Below are 22,968 nucleotides of genomic sequence, written 5' to 3'. Positions count from 1 at the left end.
TTTTCTTATAATTGCCTTTTAATATTTTTAAAACTGTTAATAGTTTTGTTTTATATTTGAAAGTTTACAAAGTTTTTTTTTTCTTTAAAAGATTTTCTATAAAATTAGGTTTTCCTTTCTCTATTTTACTTTTATATAAAACTTTTTATGGTAGGTTTTAAATTTTTAAATTTTTATTTTTTTTAATTTTAATAAATTTAGAATTGACATGTGTCAACATCTGAATTATACAATTGACACGTGTCATGATGTTGTTAATGAATAACTTTAACATCAAGCTTTATATAATAACATAATCTACAAAATATTAGTACTAGATTAAAAAGTAATCGTTTCAAAATATATAGAACTAGTTTTTCAAAGTTAATCCGTTTTTCTTAGTCCGGACTCCAAAAGGACTCGTTCACCTACGTGCTAGTCAAACGTATTGTTCCGACCTGATTTTAAAAACCTTGCAAAAAGGAATTATCATCTTGAGAAAAAGCATGTCAAGAATATCATACAGAAAATGAGAACGAATATTCACTAATATATTAATATAAAGGCAACTCAGAGTATGAGAAGTCATAGAGTCCAGCAAGTGATTTTTGTGTTGTAGGAGAAATGTTTGATAAATGTGATCAACAAACCTGCATCTTGGTCTTCTTTTAGATATCAATCTAAGGAGGTTGGACGTATGCGTAGGTATTTTAAGGATTGGAAATTCTTTTTGGAAAACTTATCTTCAAACAGAAGAGCTATGATGATTGCAAATAGTGTCACACAAGAAGGCTGATTGCAATCATATGTTGCATCGAGTCACCTTTCATGGCCTGCCGGGGTATTTGCAGAAGAAAGTATCGTAACATCGGCTTGAATTTATGTTTTTGCTAATATGGCTTAAGGGAATGAGCATATTTTTTTGTATAGGCCTTGTTATCCTAACAATAGGCTTAATGTGGAAACAGTCCAATATATTCTAATATAATTCCAGTTGATAAAAAAAAAATCTATATATTTACTCACTAAAAATTACGTGGCTTTAACAAAACAAAAGATAAAACAACTTACTCGAATTCAGACATTCATAATGATTGATACTAGCTATATTATATGTTAATGGAAAAACTCTTATGGGTAATCGACATCAAAATAAATATCACATCGAAAATTTCAACTTGGGAAATAGCTAGGCTGACTGAATTACTACTACTTTAATTGTATTAAAATTAGTTAGAAGTATGAAACAGTTATATATATTATATTGTGCATGTAGACTTAGACTTTTTCATGGTAAAATGGAACACTTCTGAAAACTAGAGTCCACCTATTCAATTAAGCTATTTGAACGAGAGTCTCATTGATGAATCATCAAAAGCTCTGCCTCGGTAGTGTTTTCTTTCTGAAAACAAACGTTCACCAAGTTTTTTGTATGGTTTTGTGTAAGTTACGGAGTTTTCCCTAATTACATTTATGTTAATATTATTACCAAAGCTCCCCTTTGGGTTTTACGAAACCATTGGTGAACCAAGAACCTAATTAAATGAACCCATCTGTCCAACCAGAACCGGTGGAGAATTTATTTACTCGGACTTGTAACTTTGTTGCGACATGCATATGCATTGATTGAGTGGCGGACCTAGAACTTTTTTTAACCTGTGTCGAATCTTAATTAATTTTTTTTCATAAATACAGTATAGTAAACCAAAGACGTTAGTAAAGACGCAAACGCAAGTTCTTTTTTTTTTTTGTCGTACTGTGCGAGTCAAATATGACGTTTCTCTGAAAAAAAAAAATATAGTTGGGCTTATGTTATTACATAAAAGTATGTTATGAGTCTTAGTTATTTACTTATTAGTAAAATGGACTGTTTTACGTAAATTATATTTCATGGACCTTTTAGTACTTCTTACAGTTGAACAAAAACATTGGGCTATAATTAATGGGATGTCAAAAATGTAAATATAGTGGGTTCAATAATAGCAAATCCATAAACTTAACGAACCCCACCCTTCTACATAGGTCCGCCAGTAAATAAAGATTCTTAACGAACGGTCATTACTACTCAAGCCTGTGATTTCTCTATTATACACTAATCCAAAATCCAGTTCGGTTTCAGTACAGTAGGCATTTAGCCCTTATAGCGAGGTACCAAACAGTTAACTTTTTCTTTCCTTTTTTTCGGCAGACTTATAATCATTTATCGTAACTAAACGAACGATTACTAAACTTCACAAAGACAAACCAAATCAATTCTCTTTTTTTTTAGAAGAAAAATTGTGTCATGAACGCACTTTATAATTTGTTTTAGTATTTTCTACAGCTACGTTTATGTTTTATTTAACAATACGATTACTACAAGCAGTACATGTGTATAGCTCTAGCACAACACCAAAGACACGTGTGGTAAGTAGCTAACGCTCCATTTTGTTACTTTGCACTAAATAAAAAGATTAGATAAGTCGTCGTTCCATATAATATTCACTTGGTTTGTTATTTAACGAGATACTTTTTGATTAACCAATCTAAGTTAATAGTACTAATGTTCCGGAATATTCATCAGCGCAGATAATTTTATTTAATTGGTTCTCTGATTCCTATTGGTCGATAGTACCCTATCTGATTTTATTTGTCGCATTAATGTGATTTACATTGTTGATCAAAATAGATTCAAATCCTTAATAAATAAAAAGCCATTAGTCGATTTAACATTCCATTAAGATCGGAAACACAAACCAAAGACTTATTTTAGAACACACCACACGCTCACATGTACGTACGACATGGTACAGTACGAAAGATTAGATAAGAAGAAGACGACGGTTGGATCGAAAATTGATTTATGAGAATGGATGGATCAGCAATGTCTGGTGCAGAAGCAACGACGACGGAATCCACGGCATTTACCTCCGGAGAAGCCTTCGTTGTGGCACACGTTTCCGCAGTTGTGTCTGCTCACACATGGACCCCTGAACCTATGGCTCTTTGACTCACATGTGCGTGCCTCCACCGTGACTGGACCCATACCTAGAAAATATAAACATACGCAAGAAAGACCTTTGTTTAGACTTCAGACCATAGATTAGTTTCATGTTCTCATTCATGATACATACTAGTAAATATAATATGTGAGTTTTGCTTTAAGATAAGTTAAGAGAAAGTTACGACCAACCATAAATTAATAATATATTATGATAACCAAATGACGAATAAATTAGACCTAATTACATATATAGCTGCATGAATAAGTCATAAGTTAGATATTAGGTTATGAGTAAAGAACCTGTGGCGACGAATATCATGAACATGAGGAGAACAGCTGAGATCAAACGCATAGAGAGTTTCATTTTGAGACACAGAGAGAGAAGAGTTATGGAAACAAGTGGTGAGTGTAGGTTTGCTAATGAGGGAAGGTGGCACTATATAAAGGGACTAAAAAAGGGATAAGAACGCTTGAGATAATTAAAATTTAATATATTACATATATATAATTGAACTTTTAAGAAAAGAAAACGAATATCTTTTTATTCCATTATATTCACTTTTTATTTTTGCCACTGAGGTGTGACGACGACTTGTCGTTTCTTTTTTCTTTTTGTTTCACGCTTTTCGTATATTAGATTTTTTTTTTTTTTTGGAACTTTGCCGGTAGATTTGCTTTACCGACACTAGTAAATGTAATCTTTCGTCTTTGGTCTTAAATAACGATGACAGGACAGCAGAGAGTTCGAAGCAAATAAGTAAATAACTGAGTAAGTGAGATAGTCAGATAACGAAGAGCCCACACTGACCGTCGCCAATGCAAAAAGTAAAACTAAGTGAACAATTTTACAGGTTGTAAAACTAAGCGAAATTTTTGTTGTTGTTGTTAGGTCTGTCCTAAGCCGCCGCTACTATACTTGGATCCTTGATAGATGATGCAAGTTCTGGCATAAACTGTATCTCTTCAAACAAAACATTTTGGACATAATCCCATGATTAACTTGCATGGTTTATTTGCAAAAATGTGATTAAAATGCATGTACTGGTTATTAGAACATATTTTGAATCCTTTATTAAAAAAAAAGAAGCCATTATAGTTTACTTAACGTTACATTAAACCTGGAAACACACAAAACCAAAGACTTATTCAAGAACACACTGAACACACACATGCACAGTACAACATGGTACTATACGAAAGACTAGACAGAAAGAAGAGTAAGTAAAGACGATACTGGATCGAGGATTGAGTTACGAGAATAGATCGTTCAGCAATATCTGGTGCAGAAGCAACGACGACGGAATCCACGACAGTTGCCTCCTGAAAAGCCTTCATTGTGGCACACGTTTCTGCAGTTTGTTTCGCTGAAGCATTTACCCTTGAACCTATGGCTCTGTGACTCACACGTGCGTGCCTCCACCGTGACTGGACCCATCCCTAGAGAACAAAAAAAAACTTAATTAGTTTAGTACTGCTATAGCCTAGTTTCATGTCCTCATGCATGTCGCATATTACTTAATCTTTAAAGCAATTTATACAAGAATTTGAATATAATAGCTAGTTAAGATGTCAACAGTATTTAATAAATTAAAAAAAGACCACTTAAAATATGAGCATCTTCACAAGAACAGTCGATATTAACCACATATATTGAATTTTTTCATAAAGGGAAACCATTAATATGTGTTATCATAACGAAATGACAAATAAAGAAGAAATGGGTAGCAAAGTTAGATATTAGGCAATGAGTAACGACGAACCTGTGGCCACAAATATCATGAACAAGACAAGAACGGCTGAGATCAAACGTATAGAGAGCTTCATTTTTCGAGAAAAGAAGAGTTGAGTAAGAGAGAGACAGCTTTGGAAAGAAGTGTGTAGTTTGCTAATGAGGAAGATGGCACTATATATAGGGACTAAAGAGGTATAACAACGATGAGATAATTGATTAGAATATTAGATAGTTGCGTTTTAAAGTATTTTTTAGATATTTTTGGGTAACTATCATCTTTATCTTCATTTGAATTTTTAAAACAGTCCTGACATTTGTAAATATCGTGTTTTTTTTATTGCTTTTTCACATTTTCTTTGCTTTGTAATTTTGTCGATTTGTATTATGCTTTACAGATGCTGCCATAAACGTTAATTTGGTCCTTAACGCAAGTGACACGACGCACCGAGAATTCCTACCGTTTCGACAAGTCATCGTTGAACCAATAAAACCAAATTCTATTTCAGAAAAAACGTATATAAAAAAAAAAAAAAATAGAGTTAGTCAGAATATTGTGGAATCCACAATAGTAGTGGCCACATCAAAAGTAAGGACAAGAGGAATAGTCAAGCATAGTCGAGTAGTTTTGGACCTTTGGTACCAATATGAAAACATTACTAACTAGTTGGATAAACTTAACATTTGGTATTTTCGTATATCCACTGTAACAAAAGAACTAAGATTTGTGTTATCAGACAAAAACAACTAAAATTTGTTAGAAAGTTACACTTTGTTTACTCCTTGCTATCTCCACCAATTACATCCACGAGTATAATTTTGTATCGCATACACACTACTTGATTCGTTCTTTAGGGATGGTACGTATAGGTTGTGGCATTCCAAGATGAATGTAATTTTTTAATCTTTTTTACTCCATCAGAATTCTCTTCAATGTGAAAATATGAAACTGATGCGTCAAATAATTCTCAAACGGAATGTATAGCATACTTGCAACAATGGGTTTAACTTGTAGATAAAGGTTATTAGAACATAGATTCGAATACTTTAATTACTAGAACAAAAACCAATAGGTTTTTTAACATTACATTAAAATCGGAAACACACGAACCAAAGACTTATTCGAGAACACACGCACACACACATGTACGGTACGGCCATGGTACCGTACGGAAGATTAGACGAGAAAGAAGTAACACACACGACGATGGATCGAAGATTTTAAGTTATGAGAATCGATGGATCGTTCAGCATTGTCTGGTGCAGAAGCAACGACGACGGAGTCCACGGCAATCACCTCCGTCAAAACCTTCGTTGTGGCACACGTTTGCGCAGTTTGTTTCGCTGAGGCATGTACCCTTGAACCTATGGCTCTGTGACTCACAAGTGCGTGCCTCCACAGTGACTGGACCCATTCCTAGACAACATTAGCTCTTCGTTTAGACCATAGCTAGCTTAGTTTCATGTATCTCATGCTTGATACATATTAATTAACTTTCAAAGTTACTACAGTGAACTATTATAAAAGTTGCTTTGCTAAATAAACCACAAGAACTATCGATAGAAACCATAAATAAGACGTATAGGCTATGTGTGTGCAAATGATATATTATATTATTTTGTCGAAAATGTATATTAGATTATAAGAAATAAACCTGTGGCGACAAAAATCATGAACATGATGAGAACAGCTGAGATCAAACGCATAGAGAGCTTCATTTTCAGAGAGATAGAGAGACTAAATATTTTTTAGAGAAACAAAAAAAAAATTAGACTTGAAGTGTGTTGCTAATGAGAAAAAGGGCACAACTATATAGAGAGAGTAAAGAGGTGTAATCAATGATTTTCTTTTCACATATGGAATCATAATTTATTTTTATTTTTGGAGGTATTCACTTTTGATTTTAACAAGAGTGTTGTGAATTTGACCATTTATTTGCTTTACCGACACTTTCATGAATGTAAAATTCTGGTCCATCATGTAAGGTGTGACTAGACACGCCATAGGCATTCTACCGTTTCGACAAGTCATTCTCCAAATTGATCAATAAAACCAAAATTTGTTTCAGAAAAAACAAAAAAAACGTATATAAAAAAAAACAGTAAATAATTAACTCTGCCAGATTTTATGGAATTCACAATGATAGTGGCCACGCAAAAAGTAACAACAAGTGGAATAGTCACGGATAGAGTTTTTTATCGTACCTAAATGAAAAAATTAACATTACTGGTTGCATAAAATTTAAATTGGGTGTTGTCAAAATAAGTTAAAAATTGGGGTTGTCAAAATAAAACTATAATTTTTTTTTTTACAAACAAAATAAAATCATAATATGTGGCTATAAATAGTACTGCTAAATGCAATTGTTTTTTTAAAGGAGAAATGTTTTTTTTTTTCAAATTATTATGGCAGACAAAAGCTGGTTGTTTTCTCTTTATCACTTTAATAGTTGTACACAACGATTTTGTTTTCCACTATACATATTGCAACAAGGTTCCGGTTGGCCCTAGTTCCCCGGTTCAAATTCAAGTTTTGAATTTACATGTCTACATGAACACCTTCAAAACGTGCCTTGCCAGTTGTCACAGATAATCAAAACTACTCTAGTATGGTCTTATTGATTTTTAGTTGAGTTACTTTGCATACCGGATTGAATGATTCAATCGTATGATACTGGCCTTTTTTCTTTTTTCAGACATTCTTTGAACACTTACTGATTTAATTATATTTAACTTTTAACAACTTTCATTAAAGGTAATATTGTCTTTTTACTATTGAGGGGTTTTTGAAAAATTGTTTTGATGAAAAAAGGGTATGAGATTGCCGTCCTTCAACCAAGTCCCAATTAGAACTAGTTCTTTGTTAGGTTTCAGAAAAAAGACAATGAGAAAACAATCTACTGAGATTTGTGTATTAAACTCTTAATATGAATTACGGCTAGAGAGCTTTAATCATGACGAGAGGTATCCACTTTTGACACCAACACTTAAAAAGCTAGGTCACGTACTCCTTTATGCAATCTTTGATGAGCAAAGAGACCCACCTATCCTGATGGTTCACTTCATCGGATCACTGTGCCATGCCACCAATCAAATCCACATTTATTGTCCATTTCTCTTTATTCTGAATTGGTTTTTCAAGAAAATCACTGGTAGATGCAAACACAAAACGGTGTTTGAAACTATTGAGACCTTTAGGTCTGAAGAAGGAAGTTTTGGGTTTTTGATTTACATGGGGGCGTAGAGGAAATATAACTATTGTGATCTAATAATAACCTCTCAAGTCTAATAGCTAGTGTTACACTTTGTTTCCAATAACACATTAACTTTGTTTCTTGGCTAATTTTAGCTCAAAACAAACATAACAAAAAAGGTAAGAAATAATGTTATCCCATGAGAAGAGAAGCGAGAATCTCTCCCATGGTTTTCTCAGGCGTGTCTCCGTCGTCATCTACGTGAATTCCCGATTCTAAAACCGCCGCATCAAGAACAAGTTTCCGCTTTGCAATCTCGTAGATGTTCTCATCAACCGTCGATTTAGTCACCAGTCTGTACCAACATTGCCAGTGTTATTCCTCAGATATAGTGAGTATAGACTAGATATACATAAACCAACCCAATCAAAGTTATTAACTCAAAACCAAACTATGAATCAAAGAAAGAGGATATGGTTTCAGAAATTTGTATAGTTAGATTCTATTGATTCAGGGATTTTAAAGCTCAAACCTGAAGATAGTGACTGGTTTTGTTTGACCAATACGATGGCATCGATCTTCAGCTTGTCGATCAATCTGTGGATTAAAATCCATATCGTGAATTATTACTGTATCTGCCCCGGTTAAATTCAGACCTTGTCCACCTGCTCGAGTTGACAACAGGCAAGCGAAGATCGATTTATCGTTGTTGAATGTGTCGACTATGGTTTGTCTATCTGTGACTTGAGTACTGTATGAAAACAAAAAAAAAATGATATTAAGCTTCTTCCTTTCTGCAGAATCGTCAAAAAAATATGACAATATACTACTCTTCTATCTATTTACCTGCCGTCAAGTCTTCGATATGTAACGCCAATTACATCTAGCGTCCATTCTAAGATATCAAGCATCGATGTCCATTGACTAAAAATTAGAACCCGATGGCCGGATTTCTTCATTGTAGGGAGAAGCTCAGCTAATGTCTGATAAATAAAAGGGACAGTTAGATCGCTAACAAGGTTAATTATACTTATTCGGTTTTTTACAAAGAAGACTTATAAGAATGAAGAAGAATATACGTACCCGACATTTTGCTGAGAGCATCACATGTTTGTCTGAGAGAGTTCCTTTGGTATCGTTAACTCCAAATTGGAACAAAAGCTACGGAAAGAAACAAGTTAGCCTGTTGTTAGATAGCATAAGATGTTTGTTTATGGATTTTAAATAACTTTTGGGAGAGAGAAAATTTACCTGGTGGATACGGAAATCGTTGTAACCCTTAACTTCTTCGATGACTCTTTCCAAGGAACATTCAAATCCAAATGCACCAATTGGGTGCAATTTCCTGGAGATGCGAATGACGTCCTCATCGCTGTATATTCGCCTGATTAACAATGGATGATTTGCAATCTGGACAACCAAAATTTAGTAAGACATTAAGAATACACTCATTTGGCACAAAGGCGACTGTATTGGTAGTAGCTGAAAATGACTACCTTCCGGAATTGCGTAAAATAGTTTGAAATTTGACGCTTTGGAAGGGCCTTGGCTAAAGAAGTCAAGGATTTTGATGAAAGCTTCACAAGCCTTGCTTGAGAAGCAGCACGATATTCCTCTATGGCTTCTTTATATGTATCTTCCTGCTTTTTCTCCATTAATACATACTCGACCTGCATTGGATTGATGAGAAATTGATTGAGATTTGCAGCTTATAGATTAATAATATATTGTACTTAATCGTCCGTAGACTCATACCCGTTGTATCTTCGGAACAAGTTGCTGCATGACATCGGATTTTAAACGCCTCAAGATGAAAGGACCTAGAATAGATTTCATTCGAGTAATCAACTCAGTATCTTCTGCATTCAACAACTTCTTCAAGTCAACGTTCTCTGTAGTAAATATATCGGGCAACATGAATTCCAGAAGCGACCATAGTTCCTGCATAGACACATGCAAAGGATAATTATTCTATGTCCTCAATACTAGGTAATTAGATGTTGAGCAGATAAAAGAAAGCAAACCATACATGCAAATCATTTTGCAGAGGCGTTCCTGTAAGCATAAGACGCTGGTTTGCGTTTCTGGCCACAGACATCAAGTTTTTCCACCTATAACTATTCTTATCCTTTAAAGCATGGGCCTCATCCATCAAAACACAGCTCCAACGCCATCGTTTTAGTACTTTTCGGTCATCTTTCTGTTGTTCACTGTAAAATTCCAACATCTGTGAGTAACAGAAGAAGCCAAAAAGCAAGCGAGTAATCAAGAGTAGTGCAAAGTTTCACCTATGCCGTTCAAAAAGAGAGTAACAGACAAGAAGCACATTGAATGGTGGTGGCTTCCCAGCTTTTGACAAAGAATTCAATTCTCTTGAATAGGCAGCTCTCGCAGCCCCATGGTATTGAAGTACAGTAAATGATGGACACCATTTTCTAAGTTCTCTCTCCCAGTTTTCCAAAACAGAGGCAGGGCATACAACCAAATGAGGACCAGGGTCATTGTGTAAGTGGTTTAAGAGGGTTAAATAAGTGATTCCCTGAAAATGAGAGCAACATTAGTATTGATAAGATAAAGAACTAAGACAACTTCACCAGTAATAACATAGTACAATGCACCTGAATGGTCTTTCCAAGACCCATCTCATCGGCTAGAATGGCTACAATAAACACAAATGTCAGTTGCAAAGTGACATTTACGCTAAAGAGTTTGACAGGTCGAAACAAGTAAACATTTACCTCCTTCAATTCCTTTCTTATACAACAGGAGAAGAAAGTTAACACCAACCAACTGGTACGGCTTGAGTATAGGCTGAAAATCAGAATCCTCTGCTTTGCAGGCTTCATCAATATCATTCTGTGATCATCACATAATCAACCCCAAAAGTATATGAGTTAAGTTAACAAGACGGTAAACCCTAAACCAACCCATCAACGATTACCACAATATACTAATCAAACTCTATTTTACCAATTGGCTAAGGAACACATTCTAAGTCATCTCAAAGCAAACTACTTTCTAGCTAAGTCATGCAGCCAACAAAAAATCCAGCAAAGTTGTATGCATGAATAGAACAGCAAAAAAATCTTCAAAACCCAGTTAACAGAAACTTCAACTTCACCAAATTCAAGCAAACACTTAAAGATATAGAAACTTAAGTACCTGTGTGACAATCCTGACAGTAGAAGTTTCAACTTCAGAGTATCTCTCACAAGTAGTACCTCCAGAAGATGTACCATAAAGCTCCTTCCTAAGATCCGCTGAGATTTTAGCACACTTTTGTAGTGCCTTCCCAACAACATCTTCATCTTCACCTCTCCTCCCTCCTCCTCCTCCTCCTCCTCCTCCTCCTCCTCTTCCAAATTCTTCCTCACTAGCACTACTCTCAGCCTCATCACCAAACCCATCATCACTTGCTTCTTCATCTTCAATGACAAATCTCCTACCAACTCTGGCAGCTCTCATCACAACCTTAGTCTCTTCCACTTCCTCTTCCTCTTCATCCTCCAACAACAAATCCTCACCATTCACAATCTTAACCTCCGAATCCGAATCACCTAAATCCTCAATCTCAACACAATCACTTTCGCTGCTGTTGCTCTCATTCGTCGCCGTCGCTGAAGGTCCCCTAAACGCAAAAGACTCAATCGAAGGCGAAGGGTTCGACGGAGGACGAGTCCTCTTCGGAGTCCGTGGTCGTTTGAGAACTCGCGAAGCGTTAAAAGAGTGCTGCGACCACTCTTCCTCGGAGATTTCGTCGAAATCGCGCTTCATCCTCGGAGAATTGCGAATATCTATCTTACTGGATCGAAAAAAATTGAAAGAGAAAAAAAAAATTCACATGAAGAAAAATCGAAAAAACTAGATTGATTGAAGTGACTATTGCATCGAATTGGAGAAGACGACGAAGAAGAGGAAGAGAGATATTTAATTAATTACGCCATTTGTGTTGTTATTACTTCGAGTTTCGCGGAGAAAGGGGAAAGGTCAGAGAGAGAGAGAGAGAGGGAGACTCGATAACCAAACACGAACGTAGGTGTTGCTCTCTCTTTACAAAAGAGCGGCATCCTCTAAAAGCTAAGCGCGCGGGCGCATTGTTTTTATGGGCCGAACCGATTCGTTTACTAGGCCCAATGGAACTAATGGGCTTTTAACAATTCATAAAAACAATCGGTTTATTCGGGTTTTCTGGCTCTTGGTTTTTTTAGGTTTTCGGATTTTAGTAGTGGACAAATGTCACCGAATGGTTTTGGCTTTTGGGTGTTACTACAACCGAATGAATTCATGAAAAGTTATAAAACATGTTTTTTTTTTTTTTTTTTTCAAAACATCAACTTTCATTCACCTAACAAGTTACACTCTGTTTATCCACCAATACAAAATGCCTAATCCATAAAGGCATTGTTGAGTATAACTTAGGATCATAACTCCCAAAAGAGAGATTCCCTTGCTACCCGATCAGCTACACGATTACAAACTCTTGAGACATACACAATTTTGAAGTCCTGCTGGGAAGAGAGCAGACTTTTTATATCGTAGAGTGCAAATATTGGCCAGATCTCCTCACTGTTTAACAAATTAACCAAGCCCAAAGAATCCGATTCAAAGATAATCCTTGTAAAATTCAAACGGTTCATTTAGTGTATTGCCCCTCGCATTGCTTCCAACTCTACTTCCATCGCTGATCTTGCACATCGAATTGCCTATGCTCCCATCCAAAAAACATCTCCACTTTCACTACGAAGGACCCATCCCGTGCCACCTATTGTATCTTCTCTACTCCAAGCTCCATTGGTATTACATTTGACCCACTCTCTTGGGGGAGGTTCCCACTTAACAACTTCATTCCTTCTCGGTGCAGGATGTCCATTAGGTGCTTCATTATTCCCATTTCGCTGATACCATTCATCAGCATCCTCCAATGCCTTCACCATTGTATGTTGGGCGTTAAAATCTTTGCCTTTAAAGGTGAACTCATTACGAGATTTCCAAAGTCTCCATAGCATCCAGGGTACAATCTTATCCAGATCATCTCTTTGCGGATAAAACAAGGCAACATTCAGGACATAGTGCATATTTGCATAAAGAGAGTCAGACCAACTTCCTCTTGGAGGTGCTGGAACAAGGGATAATGCCCAAAACTACCTGGCATAAGTGCATTGAAACAAAAGATGATTCGTCGTTTCTTCTTCATGAGGGCACCTTGCACAGTATGCATCTCGAGATAGGTGACGGTATGACAAATTTTTTGCCACTGAGAGACAATTAGAAAGACATCTCCAGAGAAAATGTTGTAACTTTGGACTTGCTTTTGTTTTCTATACCTGGCTGATGAGAGGATTTAGACTAGGTTGGGACATTTCCTGAGGACTTTTCTGTACTTTAATAATCTGGGTGAGAACCCAATATCCAGACTTTACTGAGTATTGTCCTGTTCTTGCATAATCCCAAGTATAACCATCTGCCCTATTACCTCCAACAAGCTGTATGTTCTCAATTAAATTCCTATCTTCCCCGTCAAAGAGCATGTCCAAAAGATCCCGTCTCCAAGTCCATCTATCTTCCTCCATTATATCTTTAACCTTCACCAAGTTTGAGACTGAAGAGTGCAAATCTGGGTGAACAATGTTAACCTGTTGGATACTCCGAGCAGGTTTGGAGTGAAGCCATTGGTCATGCCATAAGTCCACAGATTCTCCATTGTCAATTATGGCTCTTGCACCTTGTTTCAGCAGTTCTTGTGATGCATGGATACTACTCCAAGCAAAAGAAGGTCGGGAGCCAAGCTTTGCCAATAGAGGGTTCGAGTTACGAAAGTAACGACTCTTAAATACCCTTGCCAAAAGCGAGTCAGGACAAGTCAACATTCGCCAAAGTTGTTTACCTAGGAGAGCAACATTATAAGCTTCAACATCCTTAAATCCCAGTCCTCCTTCGTTTTTTGGCTTGCTAAGGTCTTCCCAGGCTTTCCAATGCATGCCTCTTGACTCCTGATTATTGCTCCACCAAAAATCAACCATAATTGATACTAACTACTGACAAAATTTCTTTGGTAGCTTAAAACATGACATTGTGTGAGTAGGCAATGCCATTGCTACCGCCTTTAGGAGAATCTCTTTACCACCAAAAGAAAGGAAATTTGTCTGCCAACTTGAGACTTTTTGTTGTATCTCTCCTTGAGGAAGCTTAAGTTAGTAATCTTGGAACCACCAAAAGTCTCGGGTAAACCCAAATAGAAGCCTTCTCCCCCCTCCTCAGTGATGCTTGATAAGGTTTTTATAAGGTCGCATCTCTCCTGAGGTATTCGCTTCCCGAAATAGATACTGAACTTTTGGTAGTTAAAGCGCTGACCTGATGCTAAGCTATATTCGTCCAAAATACTGATCAAATGTTGAAGTTCTTCATCATTCTCTTTGGAATAAAAAATGCTATCATCCGCAAATAGGAGATGAGAGACTGGAGGAGCACCTCTAGCGACTTTGAGCCCTGTGATCTTACCTTCACTCTCCGCCTCTTGCAGCATACGTACCAGTATTTCTGAGCACAGGACGAATAAGTAAGGAGACAAAGGGTCTCCTTGACGCAAGCCTCTAGTCGGATTGATTTCTCCATGAGGTGTTCCATTGATTAACACCTGATAATTTACTGTTCCCACACAAGCCATGATTAGTCCAATCCATTTCTCTGAGAAGCCCAGCAGCTTCAAAGCATCTTGTAGAAATGACCATTCTACTCTATCAAACGCTTTAGATATATCGGTTTATATGGCTATGAACTCCTCTGAACATTTGTTTGGTGAATCCAATGCATGGAGAAGCTCATGTGCTACAAGAATGTTATCCGTGATTAGTCTCCCTTTAATGAAAGCAGCTAGAGTTTCTGACACCACTCCAGGCAACACCTTCTTGAGCCGATTGTACACTACATTACTAAGACTAATTGGCCAAAACTCAGTCAGTCTCTCTGCTTTCAGCTTCTTTGGAATCAAACAGATATTGGTCTTATTCATCTTTCTATCCATACTGCCTGAATGGAAGAAACCTTGAATCAGCATTAACAAATGTTCTCCCAATACGTCCTAGTGCTGTTGATAAAAGTGTCCTGTCATGCCATCAGGTCCAGGACTTTTACTCGGATTAATATCAAAAACAACACGTTTGACTTCTGTCGAGGTTACCTCCTTTAATAATTGGTCATTACCCCTCCACAGTTTATCCGTAACTTTATGCCCTACGTCCTCAGAGGTGAATAAGAGTCTAAAATATCTCTCTGCCAACCGACCCAAGTCAATGTCTGCAAACCATGCCTTGCCATCATCGTCTAAAAGCCTTTGAATCCTATTTTGAGCCATTTTGTTCTTTGTTGCAGCAGTTCTTTGTGTTCTTGTCCCCATTGTTGAGCCACGTGAGCCGACTTTTATCCTTCCAATACGTCTCTTCATGATGATACTCAACATTCAGATCATTCTTGAGCCGGATTAACTCTTGTTTGTTAAAAGGATGCTGTCGAGTAGTCAGATCAATTTGATGGTGAAGAGCATGAATCCTTCTTGCAGACCTAGGCTGATTCTCTCTCTTCCATTTGGATATTTCCTTCCGGCATTCAGCAATCCTGTGCATCATTGATTCATGAGAGACCGAGCCCCTTCTATTCCAGAAGTTAGAAATAACCTCCTTAAACCCTTCCCTACATATTCATCTTTGATCGTACTTAAAGCCAGCCCACTGCTTTCTTTTTCCCCCATCAAGCTCGTAATAAGTGGACTATGATCCGAACTCACTTTTTGGAGATACTCTGCCTGAGCTTGAGGGAATTATTCCATCCAAAGCTGGTTAGCTACTGTCCTGTCTAACCGGCATTGCACCAACTCATCATTTATGTTTCCATACCAGGAAAATTGATAACCAGTGTGTTTTATTTCCCACAAACCTCACATAGAGAGCATCTGTCTAAATTCAACACAAGTCGCATCCCTTCTTTAATGGACCACCAATCTTCTCTGAAGGGTCAACTAATTCATTGAAGTCTCGCGTTAGCAGCCAAGGGCCTCTTCTAGTCACCCCAATGCGAGAAAGCCTTTCCCATAAGAAACCTCTCTCACTTTGAACTGGCTCACCATAGATACAAAGTTAAGTAAAATTCCTTACCCTGCTAGTTGACCAAGGTATCTATCATCCGCTTATCTGCCTGCAAGACCTTAATCGAAACAGATTCTCTCCACATCAATGCCAAACCCCCACTCTTACAACTGGCTCCACCGTGAATAAATCAAAATAACCCAAATGATTTAGAACATTCTCCAAAGAACCTCTTTTATTCTTGGTCTCACAGAGGAATGTTACCTCCGGGAAGTACCGACCTCGTACTTCTCTCAGGTGTCGAACTGTAGGGATATTTCCCACCCATAACAATTCCATCTCAATATTCTCATATTGATTTCGAAGGGTTGGAATTAAACATCAACCCTTCTTTCAAATTAGCTCCAGATTCCCCGAAAAGAATTGAAGATTGAGCTGCTACTTGAGCAGAATGATTCGTCGGATAAGCTGCTACATGAGCAGAATGAGAATATATCGAAGCAGACGCTCCTGATTTAGGACTCAAACTAGCCGCATGTAAACCCAATCTATCAAAGACAGTGGGAGAATTCTTCTTCTTTCCTCCTGAATCTCCACCACTTCCCAATCTTTCAAAAACAGAAGATGTGTCACCAGTTTTTGCTTTCTTCGACTTTCTTTCCCCACTATTACTGAGACGTCTCTTCTTTGAAGGAGAGCAAATGGATTCTCCTGAACTCTTCGGTCCATCTCCCCTCGTTATACCTTCCGCTATACCTTCCTCTACCATGTCCTGCTGGATTACTAACCCCTTTGGTCTCCACTCCTGGACAGCTATAGTCTATTGCCTATGCTCATGACCTCCAGGCCATTGCAACCTATCCTTTGCTTTCTTACTAGGAATAGGGGGTTCAGAATTCACAGGTGCAACCTTGTTATCCATCAGCTGGACATCCTTCCTTTTATACTTCTAGCAACATTCGGATAATCTTTCCTATTTCCTCGTTTTGAAGCTGATTTCTGTACCAACATAGGACAGTTTGATTGATCATGTGTGAGCCTCATACACAAGAAGCATACCTTCAGGAGCTTTTCATATTCAAGTTCCACTTTGAACACTTCTCCCGTAGAGAATCTTGCATTCTTGACAAACTCAAGCGGTTCATCCGCCTTATACCAAGCCCTAGCTCTCACATATTCCAACGAGTTTGAATTTTTTGCATGTAGCTCAATCACTTCACCTTTGCCCCGAGGCTCAATAATACTCTCCATTGCCTTCTTCTTTAAGAAATGAATAGGTATGTTCCTTATGCGAACCCAGAAGAGGATTTTGTTGAGAAAATCTGGTCCTGGATTGGGTTTCCATTGATCAAGCAAGACTATCCACCCATTAACAAACCACAGACCTCTAAACAAGACATGATAAAGGTCACCTTCCGTTTCAAAGATAAACTGGACCCGGTTATCTCCCACTCCTCTTCCACGAACCCTATCATCAAGACCCCAGATAGCAGGTAGAGCTTTAACTAATCCCCCAACCTTATGAGTTGTAGGGTTCAGACAGCAAACAACCACGCTCATCGAGTTCTCCTCTATCAAATCGTTATTTTGGAGATCTGGGATTTCTGCCTCTTCGCCTTCGTTGAGCAGATTTCGTTCCCTTAGTTCGTCCATAAGAGACAGCTCCTTTTTTTTCCTTGGTCGATTCATGACTGCAAGCTTTTAGGACCAGACGCAACTCTCAACCACAAAACAGATCTGAAAACTAAGTGTAGCTGACTGTCCAGATCTGTATTTTACAACGGAGTAAACGAAGCCACAAAGGCCTAATGAACAGCAAAAAAAGGCAAAACCAAACTGCCGAAAGAGATCTAAGGTTGCTAGTGTAAGAAGATGAGATCGCCGCCTGAGCACCTTAGCAAAACCCTAGCCGCCATTTTCCTTTGCCTTTCCGGATCGATTTTGTTGTTTAATCTTACTATTCGATAGTTATAAAACATGTTTAGCTTGTTCAATTGCATAATGTTTGTTTATAGAAATTGTTAGAAATATCCATTTATAGAATATTTCTAACAATTTCTCAAGTTTTTATATACATATTTTACATATTTATTTTTATAAATTAATTATATTTATTTTTTCCTTCTCTTTTAAGATCCATTTCAATAATAACAATAATTTGTATTTTTATCATCATCATTAATGATGGTATAAAATAATTTATAAACTTTATATTCATAATCATTATAACAGTCTGATATTATTGTGGTATTTTTTTTTAATTCCAAAACAAACTAAAACCTATTCTATATGTTTTTTCATGCACACTTTTTATATATTAACCTTTTTATATGTATTTGTATTCACTATAAACAAGAAACATTTCATACTTAGTTTTCTACAGTCACACAATTTATATTTTTATGAGTGCAAACATCTCTGCAACTGCAAATCAAGCTTGGATTTTGCCGTAAATTTTAGTCAACACCATTCATTTATTGTTTAAGAAACTCTGGCCATGGAGAAAACGAGAAAGACTCATCTCTAGATCGAAACCAAGGTTCAGGTTAGTCTTCCATTTTTTTTATGTTCATGAAATTGTAGTTATAGTATCTCTGTTTATTTTGGGATCAACATACACCTTGCTTTTGTTTTTCTTCGATGGATTTAACAATTAATGTGTGGCTTCTTCGATGGATTACAACATTTATTTAGAAATTTATTTTTTAAAAAATATTTTTTAAATTTCTTTCATGTTTTTATAAATAATAACCCTCAAAATAACATTTGTTTAGTAGTAAAGATATAATTTATTTAAAATATTATGTTAGTATAATTAAATTGTCTTCTAATATATATATTTTTTCTTAAACTATACTCACGGGAGAAATACTTATTTCTTTAAATTGTCTTATTGCTTTAAATAATGTGCAAACATGAAAGAAATATAAAGAAAGAAAAAAATAAAAGTTTTGTCGAGGAAAGGAAAAGGGATATGTGGGTTCGTTTAGTTAGGCCCAATTCTTTAGGATTCGTACAAGATGTGTCAAAAAAACATAAGTGTTAAGGTTATGTTTTGTCGGTTTTTATATTCCCCAATTCCTCGAAACTGATTTTAACCAGTTCCTCCTGAAATTGGGAAATCGAATTTGGGCAGGAGAAGGCAAGACACGGGGTTATAAATTGAGAGCACAATGAATTCATGAGGGTGATAACGATAATCAATAACGCAACAAATAACTAAAGATAGAAATGATAAACGATACAACGTTCATAGAAAACGCAGCAACATCATCTCACCAGCAAGAATCTCGAGAGAGAAACCGGCTAAACGATGAGGAACAAGTTGTTAAAAAGTTTTACAAACCCAGATTATTTTGTAGATAAGAAGGAGAGCAAGCACTTGTTCTTTATATAACTAATATCGTTAACATTGTTAACGTTTATTAACCGCCGTGACGTTGACATTTCTGCAACTGACCTTCTCGACTTCACAGCTCATTAGTACAGCTCACCATTATTCGCACGTGACTCTATTCTTCTTATCCTCTTCACAAGTGCCAAATGCCAGCTCCCAAATGTTATATCAAAGCTCTCCTGTTCGAAGAACCTTGACCAAAAGGTTCAAAAGCTGGAAACTTCTTCTGCAAGTCAAATAGGTACCCACGTTACCTCATCTTCAATCTCGTTTGTCCACTGTACCAATACCATTGTTGCAGCTCGTCCTTGCCTCTTAACCATCTTCCGGTCCAAGATAATCACAGGTTCCTTGAGAAGAACATCAACAACCACATACGGTAGTTGAGTCGAAGTGAGCACATTACCTACTACCGCTTTTAATTGGGAAACATGGAACACAGGGTGCACCATGGAACCTTCAGGCAACATCAGTTTGTACGCGACCTTACCACAACGATCAACCACCTTATAAGGTCCGAAGTACTTAGGAGACAACTTCTGACTCTTACGGACTACCACTGAACCTTGACGATATGGCTGCAACTTCACAAAAACAGAGTCACCAATAGCAAATTCCCGTTCAGAACGATTAGAATCAGCAAACTGCTTCATCCTGTGTTGAGCTCTCAATAAATGGAACTTCAAGATCAACAACATACGTTCCCTCTCCTCCAAACTTCGTGCTACAACAGCCACCTTCGATTCACCAGGCAAGTATGAAAGATGTATTGGAAGAGCTTGACCATAAACCGCTTCAAAAGGACTTATTTGAGTTGCAGTGTGGAAATTAGTATTGTACCAAAGCTCAGCGAGAGGTAACCATTGACACCAAAGATGGGGACGATCACTGCACATACAACGGAGGTATGTCTCTAGACAACGGTTCAACACTTCGGTCTGCCCGTCACTCTGTGGGTGATACGCACTGGAGAAATTCAACTCCACCCCTTGTAGTGCAAACAACTCCCGCCAAAATGTGCTAAGGAAAACCGTCTCACGATCACTGACAATGGTACGCGGACATCTATGGAGTATATAAACTGTATCAAGCAATGCGTGAGCAACCGACATTGCAGTATATGGATGTGCCAAAGCCATAAAGTGAGCTGCCTTTGTTAACCTGTCCACCACAACAAATATGACAGTCTTACCAGAAGATTCAGGCAACCCATCAATGAAATCCATAGAAAGATCGGTCCAAATTGCTTCAAGAATCTCCAGAGGTTGAAGTAGACCAGGATAAGTCGCTGTATCGTACTTACATTGTTGGCATATAGTGTAACTTATTATATAATTTTGAATATCAACTGCCATTCCACGCCAATAGAACAACCCCTTAACCTTCTGATATGTAGCGTCCCTGCCTGAATGTCCCCCAGAACCCGAGCAATGCATCCATTGTAAGATGAAATCATGGAGTTGCTGATCGTTAGGGACGACAATCTTGCTTTTCCTCCTTAACACAGACTATACCCACGAAAAATGCTTCTTGGCGTTTGGATTCGAAGAGAGCTCAGTAATGAGTTGTTTTAACTCCGTATCAGTTTCATAATGACTCTGAATATCCTTAAGCAGATCACATTCTAGTACTGACATAGCCATGTGAAGTACCTCTGCACCATCCACTTGAGAAAGCGCATCTGCAGCTACGTTATCTTTCCCTTGCCTATACTGAATCTCATAATCAAATTCCAGCAATTTGGGAAGCCACTACTGCTGTATTGGTGTATTCAACCGTTGCTCGAGAAGATATTTGAGACTTTTTTGATCTGTTTTAATAACAAAGTGATTAGGCAACAAGTAGTGACGCCATTTCTGTACTGCAAAGACCACAACTAATAGCTCTTTCTCATAGATAGACAAGTTAAGCTGCTTACCCTTCAAGTGTCGACTTATAAACGCCAAGGGATGTCCTTCTTGTATCAGTACCGCTCCAATCCCCTTGGTACTAGCATCAGTTTCAACAAGAAACGGTTTGTCGAACTCAGGAAGAGCTAAGACCGGTGCATTGTACAAAGCACTCTTCAAGCTAGTAAACGCTTCAGTAGCTTCTTTTGTCCACCCAAATGAATTTTTTTTTGTTAAAAAAGTTAATGGTCGTGCAATTGTCCCAAAATTCTTGACAAAACGTATGTAGTAACCAGCTAATCCCAAAAATCCTCTTAATTGTTTGACATTAGCAGGTGTTGGCCATTCAGCAACAGCGTTGACTTTGGCAGGGTCCGTAGACACACCACCAGCAGCAATAAAGTTTCCCAAATACTCAACTTTTACTGTTGCGAATGCACATTTACTCTCCTTGGCAAATAACTTGTTTATACTATGACTAACATGGTTCGTCATAGTATAACTATAAACCAATATGTCATTGAAGAAGACTAAAACAAAGTTGCGCAGAAACTTCTTGAAAACCGAATTCATCAGACCTTGAAATGTTGTAGGTGCATTTTTTAAACCGAAGGACATAACCAGATATTCGAAATGGCCATTGTGCGTTTTGAAAGCCGTCTTATGCACGTCCACATGTTCCATCCTAACCTGATGATAACCAGCCCTTAAATCGATTTTAGAAAACACTGCAGAACCTCCCAACTCATCCAATAAGTCCTAAATCAGCGGAATAGGAAATCTATTCTTGATAGTCAACCCATTCAGTCCCCTATAATCCACACACAACCTCCATGTTCCATCTTTTTTCTTTAGTAACACCACCAAAGAAGAAAAGGGACTAGAGTTTACTCGAATGGTACCAGCCTTCAGCAGATCCTGAACAATCCTATTAATTTCATCCTTTTGATAAATGGCATAACGATAAGGTCGCTGATTAACTGGATCAGACCCTTCCTTCATAACAGTTTTGTGATTAAAGCTGTCTCTGAATGGAGGAAGACTTGTTGGTTCCTCAAATATATCAGAGTAAGTCTGCTTCAGCTGTAAAACCGCAACATTGGTAGCATTCTCATTATGACTCGTCTCTATAGCAAATAACATCATATCTTCTTGTCATGCGACCTTTTGAGCGCTAATCATAGAAATTTGAACCACTTATATCTCCTGAGTTTTATTGAATTTTGAGGCTTTCACCATTCGTACTGCACCTGGTTTTATTCCATGAAGTAAAATTCTCTGATTCTTCCACCAGAATCCCATCTCTAACTTCTGCAAATTCCACGTCATATCGCCTAAGGGAACCAACCACTGGACACCTAGAACCATATCACATCCTCCTAATGGTATTATCATGAAATCATCCTTGAAAGGAGTGCTTTGGAATGACCAGTTAAACTGTGACACCCTCCCCTGTACTCCGAGTCTACTCCCATCAGCAACGGTCACTCGAGTTATTCCTGCAGATTGCAATGCCACACCTAGAGTTTTAGCCGTATGTGGATCCATGAAGTTATGAGTTGAACCAGTATCCAACAGAATAAACATAACCTTCTTCCCATGAACCCCTCTCACCTTCAGTGTTCGATAATCTTGAACACCTGAAACAGCACTGATCGATACCATGGGTGTATCCTTCTCTTCTTCCATTAATGACCTTCGAGTTTTTCCATTCACCAT

The 22,968-nt window shown here is 37.4% G+C and overlaps 6 protein-coding genes across 7 annotated transcripts; all 6 read right to left on the bottom strand.

The window, feature by feature from the left end:
• Positions 1–2,657: 2,657 nt before the first annotated feature.
• LOC109132646 (defensin-like protein 1) lies at positions 2,658–3,420 on the bottom strand. Its single transcript, XM_019244445.2, has 2 exons — positions 3,263–3,420; positions 2,658–3,006 (listed from the first exon to the last, which is right to left on the bottom strand). Exons 1-2 carry the CDS (start codon positions 3,324–3,326, stop codon positions 2,837–2,839), a joined length of 234 nt encoding a protein of 77 aa, XP_019099990.1. The 5' UTR covers positions 3,327–3,420; the 3' UTR covers positions 2,658–2,836.
• Positions 3,421–4,007: 587 nt separating this feature from the next.
• Positions 4,008–4,880, bottom strand: LOC104779557 (defensin-like protein 2). The gene is made up of 2 exons (XM_010503925.2): positions 4,723–4,880; positions 4,008–4,399 (listed from the first exon to the last, which is right to left on the bottom strand). The coding sequence occupies exons 1-2, from the start codon at positions 4,784–4,786 to the stop codon at positions 4,230–4,232; spliced, it is 234 nt and encodes a 77-aa protein (XP_010502227.1). The 5' UTR covers positions 4,787–4,880; the 3' UTR covers positions 4,008–4,229.
• An 833-nt stretch (positions 4,881–5,713) lies between these two features.
• Positions 5,714–6,506, bottom strand: LOC104779556 (defensin-like protein 2). 2 transcript variants are annotated; one of them, XM_019244444.2, is made up of 2 exons: positions 6,347–6,506; positions 5,714–6,108 (listed from the first exon to the last, which is right to left on the bottom strand). In XM_019244444.2, exons 1-2 carry the CDS (start codon positions 6,408–6,410, stop codon positions 5,939–5,941), a joined length of 234 nt encoding a protein of 77 aa, XP_019099989.1. In that variant the 5' UTR covers positions 6,411–6,506; the 3' UTR covers positions 5,714–5,938. The 2 variants fall into 2 exon arrangements, with proteins under 2 accessions (XP_019099989.1, XP_087365843.1); XM_087509717.1 differs by having other exon boundaries at positions 5,714–6,096; positions 6,347–6,500.
• A 1,338-nt stretch (positions 6,507–7,844) lies between these two features.
• Positions 7,845–11,957, bottom strand: LOC104779555 (protein CHROMATIN REMODELING 19). Its single transcript, XM_010503924.3, has 12 exons — positions 11,048–11,957; positions 10,624–10,741; positions 10,504–10,544; positions 10,174–10,424; positions 9,915–10,095; positions 9,641–9,826; positions 9,382–9,555; positions 9,137–9,295; positions 8,969–9,046; positions 8,732–8,868; positions 8,418–8,636; positions 7,845–8,240 (listed from the first exon to the last, which is right to left on the bottom strand). The coding sequence occupies exons 1-12, from the start codon at positions 11,657–11,659 to the stop codon at positions 8,078–8,080; spliced, it is 2,319 nt and encodes a 772-aa protein (XP_010502226.1). The 5' UTR covers positions 11,660–11,957; the 3' UTR covers positions 7,845–8,077.
• Positions 11,958–14,645: 2,688 nt separating this feature from the next.
• LOC147945208 (uncharacterized) lies at positions 14,646–15,278 on the bottom strand. The gene is made up of 2 exons (XM_087509146.1): positions 14,996–15,278; positions 14,646–14,911 (listed from the first exon to the last, which is right to left on the bottom strand). The coding sequence occupies exons 1-2, from the start codon at positions 15,276–15,278 to the stop codon at positions 14,646–14,648; spliced, it is 549 nt and encodes a 182-aa protein (XP_087365272.1).
• A 1,505-nt stretch (positions 15,279–16,783) lies between these two features.
• LOC147945207 (uncharacterized) lies at positions 16,784–17,652 on the bottom strand. Its single transcript, XM_087509145.1, has 2 exons — positions 17,023–17,652; positions 16,784–16,912 (listed from the first exon to the last, which is right to left on the bottom strand). The coding sequence occupies exons 1-2, from the start codon at positions 17,650–17,652 to the stop codon at positions 16,784–16,786; spliced, it is 759 nt and encodes a 252-aa protein (XP_087365271.1).
• Positions 17,653–22,968: the final 5,316 nt, after the last annotated feature.

The sequence above is a fragment of the Camelina sativa genome, chromosome 4 (genome assembly GCF_030686135.1).
Source record: "Camelina sativa cultivar CO46 ecotype springtype chromosome 4, ASM3068613v1".
Lineage (NCBI taxonomy): Eukaryota > Viridiplantae > Streptophyta > Magnoliopsida > Brassicales > Brassicaceae > Camelina > Camelina sativa.
This window is presented reverse-complemented; position numbering and strand designations above follow the sequence as displayed.

Bases quoted from the DNA above. Each gene is read 5' to 3' on its own strand.
- LOC109132646 (XM_019244445.2), bottom strand. From the start codon at position 3,326: ATGAAACTCTCTATGCGTTTGATCTCAGCTGTTCTCCTCATGTTCATG. The intron at 3,007-3,262 runs GTTCTTTACTCA...TATATTTTCTAG, and splicing joins CATGATATTCGTCGCCACAG to GTATGGGTCCAGTCACGGTG.
- LOC104779557 (XM_010503925.2), bottom strand. From the start codon at position 4,786: ATGAAGCTCTCTATACGTTTGATCTCAGCCGTTCTTGTCTTGTTCATG. The intron at 4,400-4,722 runs GTTCGTCGTTAC...TTTGTTCTCTAG, and splicing joins CATGATATTTGTGGCCACAG to GGATGGGTCCAGTCACGGTG.
- LOC104779556 (XM_019244444.2), bottom strand. From the start codon at position 6,410: ATGAAGCTCTCTATGCGTTTGATCTCAGCTGTTCTCATCATGTTCATG. The intron at 6,109-6,346 runs GTTTATTTCTTA...AATGTTGTCTAG, and splicing joins CATGATTTTTGTCGCCACAG to GAATGGGTCCAGTCACTGTG.
- LOC104779555 (XM_010503924.3), bottom strand. From the start codon at position 11,659: ATGAAGCGCGATTTCGACGAAATCTCCGAGGAAGAGTGGTCGCAGCAC. The intron at 10,545-10,623 runs GTAAATGTTTAC...TGTTTATTGTAG, and splicing joins TAAGAAAGGAATTGAAGGAG to CCATTCTAGCCGATGAGATG. The intron at 10,096-10,173 runs GTGAAACTTTGC...GGAATTTTACAG, and splicing joins TCTCTTTTTGAACGGCATAG to TGAACAACAGAAAGATGACC.
- LOC147945208 (XM_087509146.1), bottom strand. From the start codon at position 15,278: ATGGGGACAAGAACACAAAGAACTGCTGCAACAAAGAACAAAATGGCT. The intron at 14,912-14,995 runs GCATGACAGGAC...TCTTCCATTCAG, and splicing joins TAAAAGTCCTGGACCTGATG to GCAGTATGGATAGAAAGATG.
- LOC147945207 (XM_087509145.1), bottom strand. From the start codon at position 17,652: ATGAATCGACCAAGGAAAAAAAAGGAGCTGTCTCTTATGGACGAACTA. The intron at 16,913-17,022 runs GTATGCTTCTTG...GAATGTTGCTAG, and splicing joins AATATGAAAAGCTCCTGAAG to AAGTATAAAAGGAAGGATGT.